Below are 19,609 nucleotides of genomic sequence, written 5' to 3'. Positions count from 1 at the left end.
TCTCTCTCTCTCTCTCTCTCTCTCTCTCTCTCTCTCTCTCTCTCTCTCTCTCTCTCTCTCTGTCAGGCCATCTCTCTCTCTCTCTCTTTCTCTTTCACTCTCTCACTATCCCCCTCTCTCTCTGTCTCACTCACTCTCTTTTTTTCTGATCTTGCTTGTTCAACGCAAGTAAATTAAATAAATTAAGTAAATCATGATGTATAAAATATCTAAATATGATGTAAATATCTGTAATTAATATATTTTGCTTACTATTAAATTAAACATAATTTTATATGAATTAAATAATTTTAAAGCTATTCAGATTAAATATTTATCACATGAATCGAATTTTATAATTTTATTTGAAAAGTATCTGGAAAATACACAAAAATAAAATTTTCAATATTTCAAGTTTCACAAATCTAAGTTCAGAAAGATTTCTCAAAAAGTGATAATAATTTGCCTCTATGGTCTATGGTCTATACTTGGACTAAAATATTATAAATTATAAGCAATGGCATATTATTTTCATTATTTTGGGCACTACTGGGCAAAGATATATTTCATTATTTATAAAAGTAAAGTAAATCTAAAAATAATAATTGTTAACAATAATAGATGACATTTAATTTGTTTTTATTTAGAGTTTGACCAACTTTTATTATCTCACGAGATGATGAACTTTTGGGTTTAACTCCAGCAAGTTGCCCAAAGACTTTGCCAACGACGCGACGCTCACAGTTGCAGTTTCAGCTGTAGTTGTAGTTACGTATGTTGCAGCAGTTGTATTTGTAGTTGTAGTTATAGTTGTAGTTGTAGTTGTAGTTTATTGCAATTTCTTATTAATAAGCGCCTTTTATGTGGAGCTGCTAGTTGTTGGTTGCTAGTCTCGTTCGTCGGCAGTCGGGTGCCGGGAGCTGACAGCGGGCGTCAGAGCCGTCCCATGGGCGACATTAACGTTAATAATAATAAAATGTGTAATTGCATAGAACGAGACTGCGCAGCATGTCCAACTCCCGAGATAGTCCAAGTCTGCACAGCTCTGTGCCGGCTCTGTGCAAGCCTTTCCAAGCCGACGCGACGCTCCGTGTCGTTGGCTCCCTGCCCGCCTCCTTCTGCCGCCGCCCGGCCCAACCACTGTCCCTGTTATTTCTGCAGTCAGCATACCAAAAGGTGTAAATCATTTTCTAATCGCAGCAAGCAGATCACATGCACGCACTCGAACACACACACACACGCACACACACACAGAGGCAAACACACACAAACTTGTGTAAAGCATTTACTTTTGTTTTTAGCATTCGCATTCGGCTTTTGGCATTGCATTGACTCTTTGCAACGGTCAAAAAGACAATGTGCATCGCAGCCAATCAATGCATGAACAGCAATAGAGAAGCATTGGTCACGTCCTCGTCCTTCGCATCGGATGCAACCATTGCTTCTTGGCCCCGGAACCAGTCCCACTCACAGACGGTCCCCACATTGCCATCACCTCGCTCGTTCAGCGGATGCGAACCACTTGCCATATTGTCTGTTCCAAATGGATTTAGTTGCCATTGGCCTCCGAAGCTGCTTGCGGTTGCTGGCCCAAGCGCGAGGTGGGCTTATAGCAGCTTGCTTCAATAATATAAAGAGCATATATATACATATGTATGTGAGCTGTTGAATAAGATGGATTAATCAGTTGTATATTCATCTACCTTACTGACTGCGTGCTTCGTCCTTCTCTGCGATTTTGAAAATCAGACTGATTCATAGCTGCTACGCCTTCTGGTGCCTCGTAATAGTTAAGTAGAGATATTCAGTAGTTATTTAGTAGTTTCACACTAGCCCTTGAGCAACCCTCGCAATGGTTGTGATGCTGCTCTTGTTGTAGTGGCAGCTTAATGTAATTGTTCTTGTTGCCAATGAACTAACTTTCGATACGACAAGTGCCTCGCTCTGCTGCTTACAAATTCAATTCAGTAAAATCAACGAAAACTATATTCAGTTTTTGAGCATCTGAAGCCGTAGAAAAGAGCCGAGGAAACACTAATACGAGCAATAGTTCTACCAAAAAAAGCACAACGGCACTTAATTTGAATTAAGATATAAAAAAAAAAGTTGTTAAAAAGTTTTAAGCTTTCTTGCTTTAATGACGCTGCGTCTTAATTTGCGCATTATCCTTGTAATCTTAATTAAGCTGTCTATCAGATGCATCCCTCCAGCCCTTATCCTTGGCCTTGCTGTTGCTCTGTTCCGCAGCCGTGCGATTTGCTCATCTGCCGGCCGCAGTTTTCTTCGCTTGGATTTTCCGTTTCTTGTTGTTGTTGTTGTTGTCGCTGCGCATTTCACACAAGTACAATTTTTTCATAGCCATTACACACTGTGCCCAACATCCGTTCCGTTTCCGCATCCGTTAGCACTCGCGCCGCCACCGCAGTCGCCGTTGTTGTATATCGCGCATACGCCCCGTCAGCCGACGCGAGAAAACAACGAAATGAAGTGAACATTGAAACTTCCTTGAGCTGTAGAGGTAGCTGTAGCGGTAGCTGTAGCTGTAGCAGCAGCAGCCAATGCATCTTACCATCGTCCACAATACCCTTAACGAATTACATTTATTACCAATGAGGACAAACTGTGTAAATACTATGCATATAATTTAGTTAGTTATATTTATGTTATCTATTATTTTGCCAGATATTAATGAACGATTAATCAATTAACTAAGGCATAAGAGTTAACAAACTCAACTCATTGTCTCGATTAAGGATGTATGAAATCTCTACCAAAGCTTAAGAATCACTTTTGCCTTAAACCAAGGATATTCAATTCTAGGGTAAAAAAATATCAAGCTGCATATCTCAATAGTCACGACAACTTGCGACTGTTGTTCACAAAGTGAAAAGGGTATATTGGCTTTTTGTGAAATGCTTTTGAGGCCTGTAACTTATAGACATCAAGATCGATCTTTAACCAATAAGTTTACCAATTACATGTTTGAATATAATACATAAGCTGTACAACGAGCTGTGGCCGAGTATTGGACAGTCGGTTATGGCCCAACTCGCTTTTATTTGTTGTGCTCAGCCACAGACACGGAACTCGAAACAACAAACCGAACCCAAACCAGAACGAAACGTAATTATTTCAATTAACTTTGCTAAATTTATTTATGCATGCGTGTGCCAATGCCCCCTCGTCGCCTTCTGCCCCCGTCGGCGTCTGTGTGGGCGTGCGGCTGCTCGTGAGGGGAGGTCGTGTGCGCATTGTTGACATGCTGCCGCCCTCCGTTAACATCCTTTCATTGTCGTCGCTTGCAGGCGCAATCGCTCCATTGGTTTTTGTTTGTTTGCACTGTCAATGCTCTTAACTTTAAATTTTGGTTTATTTGTTTTACTTTTTTTGGACTCGAGTAGAGATCAGCTCCTGTGGCAGTCGGACTGCCGCCGCGGTCTGGCCGCGGAATGGGCCGCCCTCTACCGTAGTGAAGCACGCGGCACTAGGAAAATAAGCCGCCATTCATGCGCATATTAACAAATAAACTATGCGGCGACTTTGGCTTTCATTCATTTCCAGGCATGCGAATGCGACAGCAGCTGCGGCCGGGAGTGGGCGGGAGGTGGAAGGGAAGTAGGCCTGAATGGCAGGCAGGCGAGGTCGCACAGTACAGTGAGTACTACTACGCGACTTACAACTGCAATTACAACTACAACCGAACGTTGCCCGCTACCCGTGGCTCCTCCACCTGTTGGCGCCTGAAGTGAAGGGGTTGCACAAAGCATGGGCTGGAAGATGGCGGCGTTTGTCGGGGCTTGCGTACAATGAGCCAGCAGCGATGTTAACTGAAAAATGCTTTTCACTTCGGCTGTTGACGGGAAGTTGGGTTAGCATTTGTGTTGGGCTTTTGGGGTTGCCTTACGGAGGCAGCTCTGATGGTGAGGGGGGGTCTGAGCTGCAGCCAGCGCTCCCGTTGGTGGTTAGTAACTGTTCTTGCTGCTACCCCCTGTCCGTGGGGGCATAGTGCACTGAACTTGCTGCCAACTAAATACGAAAGTTCTTTAATTGGGAAAGCATATACGGCCGTAAGTATTTGATTGGAAAAAAAATTGTTTATTATTTATGTTGGAGGTGCACGTAAGTATATGAAACCCATTAGGATATATAAAGATATATGTATATCGATTAAATGTAGCGGCTTGTAAATTGGTATTTTGTAGAAGCAGTGCATAGTAGGCTAATATGACATTATATATTTAAAGCTTGTCAAAAAAAATATTTTTGTATGGATTTTTGGATATCGTAATATCATTTGCTCGAAGTTCAAGTTCTCCTATTCCATTGTCTGCAATAACTGCTGTCGTGTAGTCGTCTGGGGGGATTCGGGGTCAGTTGAATGTTTCAGTTTCAGGGTAGATATTGTCCATGATCGAATTGCCATTTGTCCTTACTGCTGGCATACCCATGATCGGGCAGTACTTTGGGCGTGCGATACAAGCTCTTCGAGTAGTTCAAGTAGTCCTGGAAGGCAACCGCAAAGAAGTCTAACATCTCAGAAGTCATTATATATAGAATATGCTCACTTTTTCGCTCTTTCGCTGACGGGACAAGCTGTACAGATCCACGTTTTGCGTATCCGCTGGTTGCACCTGCAACACGGCCGAAGAGGTTTGGCTATTCGCCGGCTTCGAGTGAGACTTCAGCTTCAGTTGTAGATCAATGGCTGGCGGCGGCTCGTGCCTAATACGCTGCTCAATTTCATACAGCTCTTGCTACATAAAGTTAACAACATCAAGAAAAACCCAGTAAAGCCAGGCAGCAGCTTACCCTATTCTTATAGACCATGCAGCATGCGCGCAGCGTAAAATAGTAAATGATCTCCACGCCGGAGAGCAGCGAGAAGCCAAGAAACAGACTTGCGATGCCGCCGAAGGAGACCAGCAAATCCACCCAGCCGAAGAGCACCTCACGCTTGTAGCGAATGATGGGCCAAGTAAGAAACTCCACCAGGACGCCGGATGCTTCGGCACGATCCATGCTTTGTGGCAGCAGTAAGTAAAGGAAATATTAAAGAGCGGAACATTCAATGACCTCCATGAACACTTTACAATTTCATCAGCTTGTCTATGTTGAAAACCGTTTTGGAGCAGCTCAGCTCGCACTGCAGGCAGTCCTTAATGTTGGTTATATTCAGCTTGTATTCATTAAGGCAGGCAAAGTCCTTGACCGCACACATGGGTACATTAGCTAATTGCGAAAGATGAACCAGCTTGAATAAGAGTCCCCAAGAATTGTGAGTCTGACTCACATATAGGCTTGTAGAAGGACGGATTGCATTTGCACAGCTTTATGGCCTTGGTCATGCGGCACTGCTTCATGCAGGACGAGAAGGTGTAGGCATCTGGGAAATAGTTTAGCTTCACTTCGTCGCTAAAGATGCACTTGCGTTGGCCAATCGACAGCTGGCGGGCATCGTCCGTGGTGTAGGTATTCTTCTTGGAGATGCGCACTTCCACCAACTGGTCGTCAGTCCAGTCGATTTGGGCATTGAAATCGGAGCCAAAGTACTCTTCGTTCGAGAATATAAATATCTTCAAGGCAACGATCAATGCTTAAGGTTCATATTCACACAGAAAGCGAACTTACCCGAGAGGTGCTGTTGGGTAGAAAGAATAGAGCCCATTTCTTGTCCGTTTCATAGAGATCGTGCGGCGGGCCAGTCTTAGAGCTTAAATACAGATTAACTGCCGATAGCTAAGGCATGATTGATGTGGGTGACTTACTCCTCGGTAGCCGTTGACATGAAGCGACTATTGAAGGCGTAGCAGAAGCCGTGTTCCGTGTAAATTGGCTGAAAGTGATCGCAGCAGACAATATCCTCGTCCCGATACTTGCAGGAATTCAGCGTATTCTCACATGGAGTTTGCGCTCGAAAGGCCCAATCGCGTAAGGTGTGCTCCGCCAGCAGCTCCGCAGGTATACCCTCTGCGAGCACTCCCGCTTCACGGATATTGTCAAAATTGAGCGAAGTAAGCTGATTCAAAAAGGGCGTAATCTGCTGAGCCTTGTCCGCGTCGTAATTGCTGGGAAAAGAGTGGGATGAAGGCTCATGACAGTGTGATTACAACCAGGTCGACTGACCACTTACGCCAGGGACTTGTAGACCTCTTCGTACGCTTTACCATGATCGTAAGCCGTTTCCGGACAGACCACCGTCGTTGGAAAGACAACGTTCTGATTGTGAAAATCCGTGTCAAGACCGGTAATGGTGGGATTAGTTTGAAACTTCTCCCACAGGCTCATGATAATGACCAGGGCAGTGACAGCACCAATCGAGGTGAAACAGAACCACATGAACTTCTCGCCAATGGGTCGGCCCGTCTCCGCAATGTATCGCACGCCATGCAGTGTTGAGTTCTGGAAAAACTCCTTCGTTTGGTAAATGAGGCTGCGACGAAAGATGACCAAAGTCTCGATCAACCGTTGCCGCGAGGTCATCACAGCCGTGTGCTCCTTTTTCTCATACGGCATTTTCGTTTCAGGAACATAGCTCGGGAGCCAAACCCTGCAACGTGCCACGCAACTTTTGCAACTAATCAACTGTGCCGCAACACAATCGCTTTTGAGTAAAACTCGCCTTCTGTTGTGGCCATTTAGCTATTGTCACACTAAAAGCCTTTCATTGTTTATGCATTAGTCAACTGACTTTGATTGACCCCAAAAAGCATTGATGAAAAAAGATAATTAAACGCAAACGTATGTAGCTATTGCTTATCTTGATACCTCATTAACGTCCTGTTGTCCTGTTGTCCTGCTGCCAGCTGTGGTCTGGTTTGGCCTAGTCGCATCTAGTCACGGCATACTGGTGGCAGGGTGGCTCAACTTCTGCTGCAAAATGCTTTGCCTTCGCTCCTTCAAAATGGCGCCAGCCACGATCAGCCTAAGTACTCGGGGTTGCTATTAGAGTGGGTCGGTCGGCAGCTGCTGCCGGTCTAATTGGTCAGTAGTCTGCGCGATTTCCGGCGGCGCCGCAACCAACAAAAAAGAACAAAAAAAGAAAGAATTAACTAACCCACTCACACACAAACCAAGCCAAGAAGTTCACAAGTTTTGTGTGAACTCCTGACACGGCCATGGAGCGGACGGCGCTTTGTTTGTCTGGCCAAGTGGCTACAGCTTCAGCTTAACAGCCAGAGCCAGAGCCACAGCCAGAGCTCCGGCTCCAAGCACAAATGAAGTGGTTTCAAGTTTCAGCGCAGCATCACAGACGGACGAGAGCCAAAAGGAACACCGAACCTCGAACGTCGAACGGCAGACGGCAAACAAAAGAGCTGGCGATCACGAGATGACCCTGATTCCGTTCGCCAGATAAGTGCAGCGTAGCCTGCAGCCTGTGAGGATCTCCGCATTTGCAGTCCTTTGTCATCTAGAGTTTCAATTTGGCGCCAGAGACCAGCTCTTCTTCTCTTTGTTAACGGTCTTTCCTTTGCGTACCATTTGCACAATCGGGTCCCTGAAATGCAACCACATCCAATTAATCACTAATTTGCAATTTTTCGATCTCTATTACAGGTGCTGTCGCACTAGGACACTCTCCCCAGGATTAACACACCAGTCAGCAGAGTCAAGCCAACTACAACTTACCGCATGCAATTACGCGACCCACTTAGACCGAATGCTCCAACTCTCACATGTCCATATACTCTTAGGCAAAGCATTCTTATTTTATTAACAAATGTGTAATGCATTTCTCAAGAGAAAAATGTTTCCGAATCAGGCTTTATAAAGATATTTAACATCATCAAAGTTAAAAAATGTTGACAGATAAGTTGCATAGGAATCTAAATTAAGTTGTTCACATGGCTTTCGAAGACTGTATTATTCTAGCTATAGAAATATTTCCTATAACAGCAGTCAGGTATGTGAAGAAGGCTTAAGATAAATCTATCTATAGACGCTTTGACTACTTATGATTGCAAAATAAATCGTATTACAAGTTTATATCAAGCTATACCCATTTAGCCAATTTTTTAATTTAGTAGATGAATAAAAAGAATTTATGTTTGATATTAATGAGTGTATCACGTCTTCGGCAATCCGCTAATAAATTTTTTATTTTCAATTTATTTTGTCCTTTTTTTATTCAATGAGTGAATTTTTTCTTATCAACGATCATTTGTCAAAGCGTTGCGAGAAGCTGGCCGTAAAACGTTCCACAAAACGAGAGCCGAGAACGGAAAAAACCTTGCAAAGCTAACAGATGAAGGGAAATGGGGCACAGGTAAAGGCAATTGCAACAATTTGTTGGTTCCAATGCCGCGCCGGTTGACAAAAATCAACGCCACCGCCATCTGCACGCTTATAAATAAGAAATCCAATAAGAAGTCCACGCAACTGAAACCGAATCCTGAGCCTTTTTTTCTCCTTATTCCCAGCTCCCAAGCGAACCTGCCAACTGAAACTCGTTGTAGGCTCGGCCAATGTGGTGGACGGACAACTACATATACAAATTTGTGTGTGTGTGTGTGTAAGAAATGAAGCAGCAAGAACAAGAAGACGATGCTCGAAAGCCCAGATCTTTTTTTGCGAATGTTCTACACGATCTGCCAGAGAAGACACTGTATGTGCGTATGTGTGTGTGCGTGAGTGACTTTCTATGTGTGTGTGTGATTAATGGTAATTGCTTTTATGGTTTTTTTTTGTGTGCTGTGCTCGCCACGCTTTCCGCCAGCAATTTGTTGTTGTAATTTCGCTTTTAGTCGCAACAGCTGCCGCCAAGTCAGGGTCTTAGTCAGAGCCACCCAACCACTCCGCATCGATAGCTGCACTTAACCTCCCAACACAAACAAGCACACACAAACACAAACACACACACAGAAAATATAGAAAATTATTTAAAGTCCATGAGCAAAGTTATAATATATATATTTCTAAAATTGAGTTTACTTTTTCACAAAGTCAACTCCTAACTGTATAGACCGCTGCAATTCTTTCACCGCCACTTTCATGGCGTCCTCTTCGCTTTTATCAAGACGGGGCAATCCGTGGTTCGTAGCGATGCCTTTGGGACCAAAGCTGAGAGGCGTTGCAAAAAAACAGGCATCCGTCACAGAGGATTCAACGTAGGCGGGCTCAATCGGTGTTTTCTCACCGCTGAGACCTCTAAACAAAACGTCTACGAAACGATTCGCCGAAAAGGCCATGGATAGGGTGGCAGATCCTTTGCCTTCCTTGGCCTGAATTATCTCTTCGCCGCCGGTCTGGACGCGCTTGATTATAGATGCAATGCACTCCCTACCAGCCTTCATGGGTGGCTTGCACTGTGACATAATGGGCAAAATTGTTGTACCTGCATGTCCACCAATAACAGGTATTTTCACCATAGTGGGACTGATATTCAGAAATTCACCAATAAATCGCTCGGCACGCACACAATCTAGCGTGGTAACACCGAACAATCGCTTTGGATCGTAAGTATTATTACGTTTAAGAACCTCGGCGGCCATAGGTACTATTGAATTGACGGGATTAGTGACAATCACTATCATGGCCTCCGGGGACTTTTTGGCAATTGCAGACACTGCACCGCAAACGATGGTCGCATTCACCTCGAATAGCTGTTCGCGGGTCATACCTGGCTTACGCGCCAGGCCGGCAGTAATCACAACCACGTCACAGCACTCAACAGCCTTCTCTATCTGGTCAGGTCCTTGCATGGCCTGTACACTAACCGGTGAGGAGACATGAGACAAGTCTGCGGCCACACCTTTCACATTTTGAACGTCGTGCAGCCTGAGCTCCTTAATCCTTTGGTCTTTCATCAAGAGCAGTGACAGAGGCTGGCCAATGCCTCCGGCAGCGCCAATAACAGCTACCCTGAAGCCACGTCGCTGTAGATGTCGCCTTTTATTACTAAGAGAGCCGATGGATTCTCAGATAATATATCTGGTCTTTCTTACCAATTGGAGTTGCCTGGTCATCGGATGGAAACATGAGAAAACGTTCATTTTTCCCAACAATAGGCTCGTGGTCTTAGCCCCAAACATATTCACCGGCTAAACTAGGAACAATTTTAAGAGGAATAAATCGAACCAGAAAATATATGGTAAAATTGTAAAAGTTTAGAAATTAGAAAAATAAATTTAGGTGAGTCTAGTCATTGATATAGATATACACAAATACTTGATGTCAATAAATTTCTCTCGCATTTTACTAGAAAAAAGGTAGTCGGAGATTTTCTGAGCAGTACCTTATATAGAGTTCCCAGATGATAAGATGAGCTTGGTAATGCCAGTTATACATTTAAATGAATTAAATACTTCGTTTTATTCACACACAATATAAAAATTAGTATTACTTCAATTAGCTTCATTTGTTTTTCTTAAGAAATTACATTAAAAAAAAATATTTTATTCAACTTGAATATTGCCTGTTTAAAGAGTTTCGTACCTCGATGAAATGTTAAACTAACAAAACATGAAGAAGAGCACTTATACCTAATAAATATACTTTATGTTTCACTTTACTTTATGTTTTATTTAATTTTAATTACGTTTCCCTTAAGACAGGCAGCATTCAAGACTAATAATAATAAGAATAGGCAGTTCGACATGCAACTGCTCGGATCCTGTTTTAAGTATTTTATTCATATTCCAATGATCAGTCGCTCTCTTCTAAGGAGAGCGACCGGCTTAGTCGGCTATTAACATAGCCCGGCGAAACTGGCATGGGACTGGCATCCTGGCTAACCTCGCGATACTTGCTAAAAATACCACGCATTTTGTTTAGCGGCGTTTGGAATGACTGTGATACGGAGGCCACAGTAAGTTTCTGATGTACGGTAGCCATAGCAAGAGATGCAAACGATGGTAATGGCGACGAGCTCTGTTTTGGCGATGAGGTTGCCAATTGCCACGATTTGTCTGGCCCTCGTTGTGGGCGTGCCGGCTTTGGTGGCGTCGTTGGTGTTCCGGGTGCCTGTCGACGCGTTGCACCTGTATTAATCTTGGGCGTTGCGAACGTAAACAGACGTTTCGGCTGGGGCACCGTATCGCTGTCACTAAGAATACTGCTAGATTTACTATTGGGTGCGTTGCTTGTTGTATTGAGCGGGGTACCAATAAAATGCGATGGCTTATGCATCTTTTGGACGCTCTTCGGGGAAGGGAAGCTAAAAATGAATATGCGTCAGAATTAATTAAATTTTTAATTGCAATAGGAAACACTCGTTGCTACTCACAGATCCATTTCGGCAGTAGAGAAGCTTTCCATGGCTACTTGCCAGGCATGAACAAATGGCAGCGACTCTTTGTCAATTTCCACGTGGAAAATAGCGTTGAGAACATCTAAGTCCCGCTTGGTTGGCTCCTTGCTGCAATAGTTTGAAGAGCAAATCAAAAATTTTAATATATAAAATATAATTTTTGAAATTTACCCGAAAATAAAAAGCTCGTAAGGAGGATCCAAGTCACACGACAATATTGGCGATCTGCTTTCTGGTGGCGTCATAAATATCTCCTCATCATCGGTGCTGTCATCACCACCACCACATTCGAACTGAGAAGTAATTAAAACGATTAGGATATATTGATATATATAAATCTATATTCATATACTTACAAAGAACGAATCATCGTTGGTATCGTCGTCATCATCATCGCTCTGGTTGTCGCTACGCCAGGTGTTTGTTGCGGGAATAGGTGAAACGACATCCACATTGGACACGGCAGCGCTTTGAAGAGCGGCTGCGGCCGTTGCCAACATTGAGCTTGCATTGGCCAAATCTTGCGCATGTGCTCGCATAGATTCAGTACGCTTTCGCCTGCTCGTTTTCCGACTGAGATTCCCATCCCACAAACAATTGCAGCACTGCTCCAATTCCCAGGCGGCTGAGCATAGGTCCTCGGTCTTCAGTGCGTCTGGCAGCTTGACAGTTGGTGCCTGCTCCAGCACAAGTAGCATACTGTCGCATACACAGTGTAAATGTTCACGTCGTTCACCATTCAGCTGCAACATCTTGCGCAGCATCTGCATCAACTGATTGCGCAAAGCGGTACTGACTTCCTGCGAGTGAGCTATGTAACTGGCTACAAGGTGAGCGATGCGCGAATGAACCTTGCCAAAGTCTACGCTAATGAAACGTGCGTCGTCCTTGAAGCTCACTATGAGAGATTTCAGTCTTTTGAGCTCGGAGAGCAATGTATCATTAATGGACACCATGTTTCCAATGTTATTGATGAGCGTCTTGGTAATACGTTTCGCAAACACCTGCAATGACTTCTCCACACAGGTATAGGGTGTCATTACTTGCGTAATTGGGCCACCCGAGACTCCAGAATTGTTGGATTTGGCGCGATCTGCCACTAAATCTATATACTGACGCATTTGAGAAAAGTTCCACGCCTGGTCTGATTTTTCTGCCAACATAGAGGCTTGCGCCTGCTCATGCTTGGCAGACAGATAACTCTCTAGCTGGCGAAGACCATCCATTGAGGCCATGTCGACAAAAGCATCGAGAAAGTCCCAATACTCTCGCCACTCTAACTGCTCTTGGCGGGCCAACTGTCGACCAACCACTTCAAGGCCTTTCTCAATGTCCGAGTTCTTGATGTGACGCTCGCGGAAACTATCGTTCAGTGTGGACACGGATATATTTAGACTTAACTCCGATATGTCGAGCGATGCATCCATAATAACGGGAGATGAGGAGGTGTCGCGATATTTTAAGAACAGGTCCGGTTTCATTTGACGTATGGGTGTTGAGGGCATACCGCAACGGTTATACGTGCAATTATTGTTGTGCTCAATGGGGTCCACTTCGGCATTCGGCAGCAATCCGTCTTGATGGGGCTTGTGATTCCCATTCGGTTCGTTTTGCGATACATTTAAAGGCGCTGCTCGTGGGCTGAATAGCACGCGCCGCCTCGACACAATCCCAGAGCTTTCGTTCAAAAATGCCTTGCTCGGGGACTTCATGGGAGAGATGTAGCTTGAGTTGACCAATGGTGATACCATATTGCTACCAACTCGCGGCGGCGTCTTCCAGCGACGAAAGAAGTTCATTGCCTGCTCGCGTGGCATAGGACCAGCCAAAGCGCTTATCTTAAGGTCCACATTAAGTCGATCCGACTCGTCCGTCTTGTGCTGCAAAATCTATCAATTTCAAGAATAAGTATTTAATTTTAGTCTCGACTGACACCAACAAAAAACAGCACTAACCGGCGGATCATTAGGCGTAAAGGGATGTCCAACTTGCGGTGGCAGCTGGTTGCCTATGGCTCGTAGAACGGGCACATAATGTGGCTCCGACAAAAGGAGTTCCAGCTTTTTTATCACCACTATACTGGCGTTGGCTACACGTTGGCATATTATCTAATGGAAGAGAACGTGTTCAAGAATTTAAGATAGTTAAAAAACATACGTCGATGAGTTACTTACTTCCTTGGGATGCATACCTTCCGTGTTCTTTAGCGACTTGCATTGTGGATACGAAGTAAGCACTTCAACTACGGCTATGTGTCCATTCTTAGCAGCAAAATGCAATGGGGTCTCGCCGCGTCCCTTATCAGGCATGTTAAGATAATAATCGAGTAGATTCACATTTAGAGCAGCACACATTTCACTGCTGCTCTTTTTTCCAGCATACAGCTGGGTGAATTCGCGATCCGAAACAATCTTTAATATGAGCTCGGCAACGCGTGCCTGGTTCACCTGGGCGCAAATGTGCATGGCGTTATAGCGATAGCCTTCTTTCAAGCTGGTTGGCGTATCCCCGCTGCTTATCAAAAAGCGTGGATTGTCCCAAACAATCCGCTTGACCCGCTCATAATTGCCAGCCTCGATTTGCTTGCGAAAGTCGACCAGCTCTTGTTTGGTTGGCGCCCGAAACGGCGGACGCTCCCCATTTAACGAAGTGATGCTACTGCCAGTGCAATTGGCGTTGCCAACGCTGATGCTGTTGCTGTTGCTGCTGCTATTGTTGTTGCTGTTGCTGCTGTTTGGTAATGAAAGTAACATATTTGACATGGCCAGTGGGAGTCCAGAGCACGGCAAAGCACTCGTGCTGTTGGTGGGTGACGAAGAAAACGGACTCTCCGCGTTGCCAGAAGTCGGTTTATAACTCAACGTTGTTGGCAATTGCACCGGCTCTGCAAATTCAAATTGAGAGAACATTTATTTTTATATTATATATACGAGTAAATAGATTGTGTATCGAAAAATACTTACTGCTGGCAGGTTTGGCCTTGCCGTAGCGTTTCAGCGACTGAATGCTCTCGAAGCCGAATTGTACGTAGCTTTCGGCCTGCTCGCGATTGGGAAACTCGCGCAGACGCGCCTCCTTATAATGGCGCAAGACGTCCAGCGCCTTGGACTTCTCCTTAAATATCAACCAAAGTGGCGAGTCAGCTGCAAAGGATTAAGTATTCAGCTAATTATTAAACTGTTTAGCAACCAACCGAGCGAGCGAGTAAATGATCGAGCGAATGAAACAAAAAAACTGTCAGCAGTTGTCACTCGCTGGCTGCATGGTCACGCCATCTATGCGAATAGGGCGATGCCAGACAGAGCAAGAAATGTGTTGAGCAAAACAAACAATATGCTAAAAGGCGAGAGAATCGACGAGGTCGCGTGCGGACACCGGGAAACAGAAAGCGGACAGCAGACAGTGGACAGCCGACTGCGGACAGTGGGCGCTTTTGACGCGGAACAAAACCGAGCACAAAGGGAAACAACAGTCCGTGGGCGACATGGACGACGATGCTTGCGCGGCATCAATAATGCTCGTGAAAATGTGCGTATGACGCAGTTATTGGCACGCAATTTTTCTCTATTATTTCTCTTGTTTATTTTTCGGTTGACTCTCTGAACTGCTGCTGGGCGAACGATGCTGGCAATTGAGGTGCTCAGAACATGCCACCTAGCCGAGTCGAGCCAGGTCGATTTAAATATGGAAACACCGTGTACTCTTTCTGCTCTGCTCACGTCGCCTGTCTCCGCAGCTCATACTTATTTAAAATAGAAACTTAAATAAATACAGAAGTGTTCTTGCGATATACATACATAAAGGCGTGCATACATATGTACATTGCACTCATTGTGTTGGAATGTTGGGCTTTCAAATTATTCACTATGCAAGTTGTTTGAAAAGGAGCTGTTTTTTGTCCTCTCGCATATTGAATATTTCAGTTAGCCAACAAAGCACGCATGAGTCAGCAAATAGGTCATAAATATTTACTGTGGTCACTCAGCAGTTATTTGTTTACAAAATCAAGCTTTTGATCAAATAAACGTGTTTATGTTTGGCAAAATCAAAACAAGAAAACAATGCTTGCGCGATGCATCAATACTTTTGCAGACAATCAATCTACGACAGGCTTACTCTTATTGGCAATTGCCATAGTTTTACTTTAGTTGGCCATATTATAATATCGATTACATTGCAGGGAAAAGTAAATCTAATAGAAGTCTTAACTATTGGACATATTTCGGATATCTGTAGTTCCACTGAACTCGACTGCACACTTTCGATAAAATCTTGTTGTTTGGTTGGGTTCGCAAACGAACAAAGCGCTTTTTAATTAGATTACGTTATGTCAGAGGTGCAGCAAACCGATTGAATTCACGGTCGTAATCGTACGTTACCCATATTTGTTTACAACTTGTGCATCGATGACGCTGCTAACCCCACACACACCCACTTTCACGAACCCATCGGGTCCGTGCTAATGATGAGATGAGGCAGCTGGCAGAAAGGCCAACGGGAATTTCAATTGCTTTCATGTTTTGTCATATCTTATGGAGCTATCAGAATAGAACTTTGATTATGTACAGTATGACGGTTAAGATTACTTAAAATGTTTAACATAAAAACGAATAATTATTCGTCGATTTTATGCCCTTAACAATCTACTCTAAGACAATATTTATAAGCAAAAGCATTGTGGAAGAAAACGAATTTCGTACCCTCTCGCAAGACGAAATGCAACAAGTACATACACGGATGGATGTGATGTTTCCCCGAATAATTTTGCCAAGCTAAATTAAACAATACTCTGATCAAATATAGAACCGTTAAATACAAACTGCAACAATTTCCAGAACAAATTGCATATTTATAAACAAAAAAAGGTATTCTTTTTTTTTTAAGACAGTATAAGCTGATACACATTGAATTTAAGCTAACTGTACCTAATTTAATTTTATGTTAAATCTACCTTTTTCAGATAATGTCACTTGATGCGTTAGGCATCTTTGGCAACATTATTCATACCATCTGCAAGCGTATAAAAAACGGTAACTGCGATGCGCAACAAATGACGCCGTCGCTTCCTTAAAACGCGCGCTTTGATTACGTTACGGCACGAAACAACAAGCTCCAATACAAACAAACAAGTGCGTATGTGCGTGCGTGCTTGTTTATGTGTACATGGTCGCTTATACATATGTACATATGTCTGTATGTAAGTATATAGGTATGTATGAATGTACGTACATAATTTTATTTGTGTGAACGTATGGAGATACATATGCATTTATTCGCACAAATATGGCGACGCCTATACTGCAGCAACACAACTTACGTGGATATTCGGGATCCTCATATGCTGAGGATTCTTCGGCCGCACTGGCCGGACATTCTGGCGAAATCTTGATGTTGTCGGCCGCTATAGAGCCCGCACATTGGGTCAAATTGCCCTCAAAGCCCGCCTTGGATGGCGGTATATAGACGCCAAAGTAAGCCATGGATGCCAATGTTTTCCACTGGTGCCAGGGATGCTAGTGAAACGCAACATGCAAAAAGTTTGAAGTTTTATATCAAATGCACAGCATTGCAAATATATGTAGATGAGAGCAAGATTCTGTGAGTCGCAAACAAAATGACGTCGAACGCGCGACTACTCACAACGCCAATGGAGTTTTAATTTTACCATTGTTACTTACCTTTAAAAAACACTACAGGATTATTCTGACACAACTTCACATTTAATTTTAAGGTTTTCTTTTATTTGGTTCACCATACACGCGAAATTCGCATATAATTGCAACAAATGAATGTGTTTATGCTTGAGTTCGAAATGCAATGTAGTGTCGTGTAGAGATGGCAGAAAATATCGATTAAAAGTATCATGTCAGTAGTCATCATAACAATCGATAGCAAGCTCGAATATAGTTCTATTCGATACTGCCACAATAAATATGGAAAATTTTGCGATAGTCAACACAAAGTTATCGTCAAGTAGCCCAGTGCCAAAAAGCTTTCGATACTTATTATCGGTAATCATTTGAATTAATACATTTTGCGAGCTAAAATAGAATTTCATAATACAAACCATTTTTATATGTACCTACAATCAATTTGGTATTCTTATTCAATAACTCAGAATGGATCAGATCACCTAGTGCTGCAAATGATTTTTTATTGTTAGTATTCATTATATGTCAGAGATAATTTGGAATTTTTATATCAACGCTTCCAATACTATGCATACCAAAACATTTTGGTTAATAGTAGCCCAGCAACCAATAAGCCATTGGCAACAATTGTTTGAAAGGATCGTGTATATATTTACCATTCAGTAAATTGAATAATGGAAATATTAGTTAAAATTCGTGTCGTAACAATTTCGACAAGCAAAATTGACAAAAAGTCTTGTGGCAGTAAACAGTTTATATTGTGTGTGAATTTGTAGTTTTTAGGTATGTTTAATTTATTTGTAATACAATAATTTCATATAAAGTTGCACTATATGCTAAACTGGAAGGAATGATTGCGTTTAATTGTTGGACAGACACAAATCGAAATTGTATAAATATTACATATACAGTAGGGAGCAAAAGTGTTTCCATAGTTGACACTTTCAACTTTGTGAGTCGATAATTTCTAAACGAATGAAGCAAATCAAAAAAACTTTTTTTTCCAATAATATGTATTCAATTCTTAACAAATTGACGTATATAACAAAAACAAAAAATAATCAGTAAAATATTCAAACAAAGAAAACTGAAACAAAACGCATGTGTACAATTTTGCACCTTCAGTGAAAAAAATTTGATATGATTCTAAATCAATATTTTGTCCACAGGCCCTTATTAGCTATTACATTTTTTATTCAGTTTGGCATACTCTCGACCAACTTTTCTATGGTTTCCTTTGGAACTCGGTTCCACTTCAGTTCTACACGCTTCCAAAGATCGTCTAGGTTGGATGGCATTGATTGATATTGCCCGAGCCGTCGCTTCACGATTGACCACAGGTTCTCAATCGGATTGAGTTCGGGACTTTTAGCTGGCCACTCCATCAGCATAAAATCTTGGTTTTGTAACCATTCGCGGACAGTTTTGGCAGTGTGCGTCGGATCCCCATCTTGATGAAAAATGATTTCCTTTACGGGGTATGCACACTTGTCCAGAAAATTGGGTAGACAGGTTTTCAAAATATTTAGATTGTCTTCTTTTAACATTATACCATCAATTTTATGCAATGGTCCAATGTGCCACCAAGTAAAGCATCCCCAAACTTTGACATTGCCTCCTCCATGCTAAACGGTTTGCTTCACATGGTGTTTTTGAAGCTTTTCCCCGGACCTGTGCCAATAGTATTGCGTGCCATTTGATTGAAAACGGTTGAACTTGGATTCATCCGACCAGATAAAACGTTTCCAATCATCTACAGTCCAGTTCTTGTGTTCCCGGGCGAATTTCAATCGACCCTTGACATTCTTCTCGGATAGAGCTGGTTTATTTTGTTTCACACTTGCCACATATCCAACCTTAGGTAGTGCTCTTCTAGCCACCCGCCGACTCACGTCTTTCCCTATGTCCATAGATGCCTTCTTCGGTGTTAGGAACTTATCAGTTCCCATAAGTCTGGCGTCAGAGTCCTTTAAGAGTCGTTTGCGGCCTTTAATAGTGTTTTTGGATGTACCATTGCGTCTTTTCTGGACTTCGGACACCGCTGAATGAAAAATATTAAGCTGATCTGAAGTACTACGAGTCGAACAGCCACTTTCAGTTAGGCTAATAATACTATTTTCGACATCTGACGAACGCTTCTTCATTTTTTCGCGGTACTTTGTAGACTAATTGCTAAAATTAACAAATCTACTTCAAATAATAAGAAACACGTGGATTCCTGGATCATAAAAGTGTAGAATGCATAAATAAAACATATAAGGGTAAAACTGCATGTGTATTGCCGATAAGAGAATTAAGAAATCAAACCAAAGTAAGAATATCGGAAGGTGCAAAATTGTACACATGCGTTTTGTTTCAGTTTTCTTTGTTTAAATATTTAGCTGATTAAGTTTTGTTTTTGTTATATACGTCAATTTGTTAAGAATTGAATACATATTATTGGAAAAAAAAGTTTTTTTGATTTGCTTCATTCGTTTAGAAATTATCGACTCACAAAGTTGAAAGTGTCAACTATGGAAACACTTTTGCTCCCTACTGTATATTAATCACGAAACTAGAAAGAAACGAAATAAAGTTATTTGAAAAATACTCAACAATATTAAAATTAGAATTGCATAAATATTAAAATATAAATATTAAGTTAAGTTACTACAGTAAACGAGTATATTAAAGAGAAAGTAAGTCGAACTAAACTGAAATTATTGAGAATAAAAATAAGCCTGGAAAGCTGTCA

The 19,609-nt window shown here is 42.5% G+C and overlaps 3 protein-coding genes across 3 annotated transcripts; all 3 read right to left on the bottom strand.

Moving 5' to 3' along the window:
* Nucleotides 1-3,150: 3,150 nt before the first annotated feature.
* LOC111596529 (sodium channel protein Nach) lies at nucleotides 3,151-6,696 on the bottom strand. Its single transcript, XM_023310799.2, has 8 exons — nucleotides 6,110-6,696; nucleotides 5,745-6,044; nucleotides 5,608-5,689; nucleotides 5,270-5,552; nucleotides 5,070-5,208; nucleotides 4,789-4,999; nucleotides 4,545-4,733; nucleotides 3,151-4,482 (listed from the first exon to the last, which is right to left on the bottom strand). Exons 1-8 carry the CDS (start codon nucleotides 6,490-6,492, stop codon nucleotides 4,369-4,371), a joined length of 1,701 nt encoding a protein of 566 aa, XP_023166567.2. The 5' UTR covers nucleotides 6,493-6,696; the 3' UTR covers nucleotides 3,151-4,368.
* A 2,170-nt stretch (nucleotides 6,697-8,866) lies between these two features.
* LOC111596571 (malate dehydrogenase, mitochondrial-like) lies at nucleotides 8,867-10,154 on the bottom strand. Its single transcript, XM_023310845.2, has 2 exons — nucleotides 9,921-10,154; nucleotides 8,867-9,851 (listed from the first exon to the last, which is right to left on the bottom strand). The coding sequence occupies exons 1-2, from the start codon at nucleotides 10,005-10,007 to the stop codon at nucleotides 8,904-8,906; spliced, it is 1,035 nt and encodes a 344-aa protein (XP_023166613.1). The 5' UTR covers nucleotides 10,008-10,154; the 3' UTR covers nucleotides 8,867-8,903.
* A 222-nt stretch (nucleotides 10,155-10,376) lies between these two features.
* LOC111596563 lies at nucleotides 10,377-17,056 on the bottom strand. Its single transcript, XM_023310837.2, has 9 exons — nucleotides 16,903-17,056; nucleotides 16,542-16,737; nucleotides 14,188-14,367; nucleotides 13,399-14,108; nucleotides 13,180-13,332; nucleotides 11,581-13,113; nucleotides 11,396-11,517; nucleotides 11,201-11,332; nucleotides 10,377-11,131 (listed from the first exon to the last, which is right to left on the bottom strand). The coding sequence occupies exons 2-9, from the start codon at nucleotides 16,702-16,704 to the stop codon at nucleotides 10,621-10,623; spliced, it is 3,504 nt and encodes a 1,167-aa protein (XP_023166605.2). The 5' UTR covers nucleotides 16,705-16,737; nucleotides 16,903-17,056; the 3' UTR covers nucleotides 10,377-10,620.
* Between the last annotated feature and the right edge of the window lie 2,553 nt (nucleotides 17,057-19,609).

Source organism: Drosophila hydei, unplaced genomic scaffold (assembly GCF_003285905.1).
Source record: "Drosophila hydei strain 15085-1641.00,03,60 unplaced genomic scaffold, DhydRS2 tig00000343-arrow-arrow-pilon, whole genome shotgun sequence".
In the NCBI taxonomy this organism is placed as follows: domain Eukaryota; kingdom Metazoa; phylum Arthropoda; class Insecta; order Diptera; family Drosophilidae; genus Drosophila; species Drosophila hydei.
Note: the sequence above shows the minus strand (reverse complement) of the source record. Positions and strands in the feature narration are given on the sequence as shown.